This window comes from Pipistrellus kuhlii, unplaced genomic scaffold (assembly GCF_014108245.1).
Source record: "Pipistrellus kuhlii isolate mPipKuh1 unplaced genomic scaffold, mPipKuh1.p scaffold_m20_p_7, whole genome shotgun sequence".
NCBI lineage: Eukaryota > Metazoa > Chordata > Mammalia > Chiroptera > Vespertilionidae > Pipistrellus > Pipistrellus kuhlii.
In genome coordinates this window covers 76,504,521-76,510,641 of record NW_023425573.1, presented here as the reverse complement: position 1 = coordinate 76,510,641, position 6,121 = coordinate 76,504,521, and the positions used below count along the sequence as shown (strand labels likewise).

General features: G+C 56.2%; 1 protein-coding gene across 1 annotated transcript; it reads left to right on the top strand.

Moving 5' to 3' along the window:
- Positions 1-2,791: 2,791 nt before the first annotated feature.
- Positions 2,792-5,601, top strand: TEX51 (testis expressed 51). Its single transcript, XM_045575705.1, is given in 10 exon segments — positions 2,792-2,993; positions 3,089-3,163; positions 3,404-3,493; positions 3,702-3,719; positions 3,800-3,883; positions 4,002-4,078; positions 4,080-4,183; positions 4,185-4,249; positions 5,377-5,452; positions 5,535-5,601. Coding segments are annotated over 10 exon segments (858 nt in total).
- The last annotated feature ends 520 nt before the right edge of the window (positions 5,602-6,121 follow it).

The following is a 6,121-nucleotide window of genomic DNA, read 5'->3' as shown; positions in this document are numbered from 1 at the left end:
AGCTTGATTTCTGCCTTCAAACTGAATGGTCTGTCTTATGTCAAAGGTATTAAACATGCCCAAGTGACTGAAAGCACAAAAGATGGATATGATCTCAAATTGATGCATACTATCTCAACAAAATGCCTAGAAAAAAGAAAAGGCTGCCTTTATTATTGGCACTAATTCATTCCAAATTCCTAATTACTGCCAAGTGCACAACATGGAATTGACTTAGACTAGAAATAAGAGAAGAAATCAGGACAAGCAAATGGAGACTAGAAAATGAGTAGGTGAAGAATTGTAAACCACAGGCATTGGGTTGGATTAAAATCTCCACCAGCCCATAATTACTGTAACTCTACATTTAAATGTCACTTGGAAGAGCCAGGATCACATTATCCAACTGATGCTAAGAGCTGCAGTTGAATTGAGATGGAATTGGGTCACAAAGTGACACCCGAATTCTGCCCTTCTCTCGGGTTTCTCAAAAAAAAAAATAAAACAATCAACTGAGGGAAAGGGGACTCTTGGGCTTTACCTCAAACCTCACTCTAAAGACCTCTCTCATTATTTCACCCAAACAAAAGCCCAAGTAAGAAACCCAAAGCCATGAGGGAGCTGACCTAGGCCACCCACTCCAGACCTTTCTGCCCCCAGGAAGAGCCAACAGCTTGCACCGCCTCCTGAGGTGAGCCTTGACTGTCACGTAGTTCTCTTCACCCCTCTGCAGGATTAGGCTCCTTTTCCTGACTGTCATTGCATCATCTCTCTTGCATGGTTTGCTCCTTTAGCTGGAGCACATCCTTTCATCACTTTCTGAGAAAAGACAGAAGTTCATTTAAAGCTTGCCTGACAGAAATAGCCTCTGTCTTTCTTCTTCCTTGGCTGATGCTTTATTGAGTAGAGAAGTCTAAGACGGGACATTTTTCCCAGAATGTGGAAGCATTGTCTAATGCTTCCTATCCTGCCCTTGAGAAGCCTGAAGACGCTCTGATCACTGGGCCACTGTACATGGCCTGTTTTCCCTCTGCGCTTTAGTGTGCTGTTTCTCATCCCTAGCCCTCAATGCCTTCTCAGCAGGCCCTTTGAGTTCTAAAACCTTTCTTTTCACTTCTATTAGTTCCCTGTTTTCTCCTCCCACACACACAGGGTGGGTGGGGCCACCTCAGAGGAGATGGCAAATACCGTGAGCAGCAGGCCTTCGTGCCTGTGTACTGAACCCTACCCAGGGCATCATGGGAGGCAGCACCGCTTTCCCAGCTGTGGCTCAGGGAGTCAGGGCCTTCCTCTCCAACATTGCCCAAGTATAATAGATCAAAGCAGGCCAACCCCTTACCCCAAACCACCTAAAGCCGGTGGGAAAGCAACAGCTCTGCGGTACTCAGAGCCGTCCTCCCACCTCAGAGCCCAGCTGACCAGAGCAGCCAGAATTTACCGCCTCCACTGCTGCTCTGCTCCGATGTGACTAGTGAACCTGTCTGCTGCACCAGTCCCCTAAGCTAGACTGTACCCCTGTGTAAACTTCTTCACCCCAAGTCTTTATAAATGATTCCCTCTCCGTTCTTCCCTTCTGAAACTTGTGTTTGCTGGACATTGCATGTATTGATTATCTAATTTCATCTTTTTCCTGTTTCTCATCTCTGTGTTGTTGTTTTATTTTTATACTTCTGTCTGGGGATTTCTGCAACTTTATCTCCCAGTACTTCTATGGAATTTTTAAATCCCTGCAATCATACTTTTTAAAATATATTTTTAGTGATTTCAGAGAGGAAAAGAGAGACAAATCAAGGATGAGAGAGAATCATTGATCAGCTGCCTCCTGCACCCCCCACACTGGGGATCAAGCCCGCAACCCAGGCATGTGCCCTGACCGGGAATCGAACGGTGACCTCCTGGTTCATAGGTCGATGCTCAACCACTGAGCTACCCCAGCTGGCCCTGCACTCATATTATTAATCCGTGCCTTTTGCGTTTACATAGCAGCCTCTCTTGTCTGGGAAAGGCAACCTTTACCTGATTGTTGAGGCATTTGGTGTAGTCTTCTGCTTCCCACGGTGTATTTTTGCACCTTCACTTTTCCTGTGGTTTTCGTTTGCTTCTGTTTGGAATCTTTACTATAGTTTTTGTCTCTTGTTCACATCAGCAGTATTCCTCAAACGCCTGGTGGCTTTCAGCCGCCCTTAATCCAGCCTGAGGTGTTGGGGAGGGGGTGGAGCCTGGATGGAAGGGCAAGGCTGGCCCACTGGGCAGTGACAGGATCCCACCGGCTCTCTTCACTGAGTGGAGGGCCTCAGCTTTTCTTCAGTGCCTGTTGCACATCAGAATGGCTGCCCCAAAGACGGCTGCTCACCGTGCTTCCCGCCTGGCTGAGAGCCGGCTGCCTCCACTGTGCTGGGGAGCTGTCTATGCCCTCTGTCCCGGCCACCACCAGGCTGCTGCCACTGCACACGCATGTTGGCAAAGGTGCCCGCTGCCCGCTGCCCGGGGGCTGAGCTCAGGTTCCTGCCAGCTCGCCCTCTCTGTGCTGCTCCCTCCGACGCTCCCGGTCCAGCCTGGGAGGCTGTGTTGCACGTGGCAACGCCACCGGGAGAGCCGAGCAGCTCAGAGCAGCACGGAAATCTCCGAGCAGGCATCTTCAGAGGGCTGCGATCTGGCACCAGGTCGGGCACCAAAGCCCAGTGCTTGCCACCGCTGGCCTGGCCTTTCCTTCGGAATTTACCTTTGTTCTGCAGAAACAACGTGGTTTCCAGGGAGACCGGTGTTCCAGGTGGAACTGGGAGCGGTGGAGGAACAGGGGGAAGGCCCGGAGATGCTGCTGGTCCTGCTCGGCTGCCTGCTGCCGGCCGCCGGCGCCGGGAGGAGCTGCCTGCGCTGCTGGCGGGAGCTGCCGCTGCTGCTGGAGTATGACCTGCAGGTCCTGTGGGGGCCGCCGGGGCCGCCCCGGGAGCTCTCCCTAAGCCTCCAGGCCCTGCTCCTGCAGGCTCCCGTCCCACCGGAGCCCCGGTATCTGGGTGAGGTGCCTTGTGGAGACCGAGGTGCAGGCTGGCCCTGCGCCTGGGCTGAGCGCTCAGGCCCCTGGCTTCCTTCCTCACATGTCCCATCTCAGGGCACGAGCATGTGGAGCGAGAAGCAGCTGAGTTATTCAATCACATCGACGGGGCCATTGGGAAGTTCCGCGATGGTGAGAGGCCGCGTGTCACAGGGCCCGCTTCGGGGAGACAGTGTGGCCCGCGAAGCCTCCCCGAAAGCCCCACTCGTCCCGGGGTGGCAGCGGGCTGAGGTGGGCCACGGCCTCTGTGTGGGGCGCCCTCTGGGGACCATGCTAGAGGAGCTGGTTGGCATTCCCAGTCTGAGACAGCTGCGAGATCGACCTGATCTAAGACTCAGGCAGCCTACACCCCTCTCCCCCACATGCCGCCAGACAAACCATCGCTCCTGAGTGAGGTTAACGTCCAGAAGCAGCTGTTTGTTGAGAGGCTGAGCAAGGCTTATGAGGAGCTCGAGGAGCAGGGTGAGAGGGGCTGCCCGCCACGCCCAGCCCTTCTCCGGCCTCCAGCCCTGAGGCTGAGAGCAGAGTCCAGTCTCACCTTCATCCCTGCCCCCTACCGGGTGCCTGTCCACATCTCCCATCGTCCCTTCCTGCTCACACCCCACCCTGCCTGGCTCTGTCTGCCTCCATGGCACCTCAGTTTCTCCACCATCTCACCCTTGAGCAACAGCCTGCAACAGCTCCTGTGGTGAGTACTGGGGGCCTGGGCCTGGGCCTGGGGTGAGGGCACTCAGCCCTCGCTAAGACTCCTGCCCACCCTTCTCGCAGCCCTACCCTTCAAACTGGAGGTCATCAGCTGTGCCACCTGCAGAGCACACCTCCTCACCTGCGGAGACCCCACCCTCTGCCCAGGTCAGTGGCCAGTGGCCCGTCCAGCTCCAGCCACCCGCCTTGGGTCGTTGTTGTCTCTTCCCCCACTGCCTGCCACTTCTGTCCAGCCCTGCACTCGCTCTCCTTTGTCACCATGAAGGTGGCACCAAGATCCCTCAGGTCCACACATCCCGCTGCAGAACTACAGAGCCGCCTGTCCCCGGACGCCTCACTCGGGCCATAGAGCCAGCAGGCTGAGACCGGCCCAAACCACCTCCACCCCCAGATTTGCTCTTCCCTCCGGGTTCTCTTAGCAAATGGCCCCACCCTAAGAGCTCAGCCTTCCCTTAGAGCTCGCCCTCCCCTTCCCCAGCCATTGAACCACCAAGGTTTATGAAATAACTAGAGGTCCAGTGCACGAAATTCCCTCAGCCCAGCCTGCACCCTCTCCAATCTAGGACCCACCAGGATCAGTCTAAACTGATAGTCAGACATCCCTCTCACAATCCAGGACTGCTGGTTCCCAACTGCTCACCTCCCTGCCTTCCTGATTGCCCCTAACTTCTGCCTGCCAGCCTGATCACTCCCTAACCACTCCCCTGCCAGTCTGATTGATGTCTAACTATTCCCCTGCCAGCCTGTTTGCCCCCAACTTCCCTTCTCTGCCAGCCTGGTCACCCCTAAATGCCCTCCCTGCAGGGTTAATAGCCTCCAACTGCCCTTCCCGGCAGGCCATCTTGTGGTGGCCATCTTGTGGTGGTCATCTTGTGTCCATATAGGAGCAGGATCTTTAACCACACGGGAGCAGGTATTGTGTGTTGGAGTGATGGTCAATCTGCACATTACTCTTTTATTAGATAGGATTTTTTAAGGTGTTGACATATTTTCATTCCAACATCCAGCCTCTTTTCCGGGCCTCCTCACCTCTCACCGCATTATGACAGCACCCTTTCGGGCACATCTTTCTCAGCAATCAAAGACCTTTTTCTCAAGAGACAACCTGCCGATGGCACTCCCTGTAGAGACCTTTCAGTAGCTCCCGATTCCCCCAAGTCCACCGTCCTCAGAGGCCCTGTGTGAGCCACCCTGCTTGCCTCCCGTTCCGGGCTCCCAGCCACACTGGCCAGCTTTATATTTTCGTCCTTGAACTTGCTGTGCCCTTTGCCTGGATGGAATTCCCACTTGTCTTTCAAAGTCAGCCAGGACTCCTGCTTCCTACGAAGCCTCCCCTGACCAGCTCCCGCCCCTGGGCTGGCCCGTCAGCCTCCTCAGCCTCCTGCTCCCGCCCCGCCCTGTCCTGCCTCCCTCGGACACCACGTGCAGTGGTTTGCTTCTCTCCCTCCTGGAGGCAGAGCCTGTCTCATTCATCTCGGAGTCTGCTGGGCACACAGTAGGTGCTCAGTAAGGAGTTGCAGACATTGACTGAGCAGGTGAATGGAGCTAGGAAAGAGCGTGGCTTTCTCTCTGAGCCAAGACACCCCTGACTGCTCCCCAAACCGCTGGCCCCTCTGTCACCCCCCAACCCCCACCCTCAGGCTGGACCCAGAAGACTCTCCTGTGGGCTGTGAGCCTCTGCGCTACTTTCTCCCTGGCAGTCATAGCTGGAGGTGGGTAAGTGCCTTCCCAAGCCCCGCAGCCCCACCGCAGCCCCACTGCTTCTGGATTGACACATTTCCGCCTTCTCCTGGCCCAGATGGTACATTTTCTGGCACAAGAAGCAGGCAGAAGAGGTACTGGAGGACACCCCTGCTCGGCTCTAGAGCTCCTGAGGATGGGATGCTGGGCCTGCCCTGGAGGATCCAGGTTGCGGGGGTGGGTGGGGTGGAGGGGGCGGGGGTGAGGGAGCGTAGCTGGAGGCTCCAACTCGAACCTCCAGGGCCTGGCACCCAGAGCATAGGGAATCAGGGCTGGGACCCATGGGCTTCCCTTACTCCCACCCCCACCCAGTGTGAGCAGACAGACACACAGGGGCCAGGGCCCAGGACACAGGCAGCAAAGCTCCCAGGCTCCCACCTGATCCACGGGGTGCCCTCTCCCCACAGCTGCTATAGCCCCTCTCCAGCCCACCCTGCCCCAGGTGAGGGCCACCTGGCTTCACTCTCCGCAGGGACCCAGCAGGCTGCCTGTCCCCCAGAGCAGAGCCGGGGTCCCCGTGCTGCCAGGAAGCCCCCTCCCCAGACCTCCTTCACAGCAAGGTGACAGCATGGGTTCTGGGGCAGGAGCTGGTGCCTTGTAAAGTCCTTCATTAAACTCCCTCCGTGTTCTGACTGCTGCCCGCCC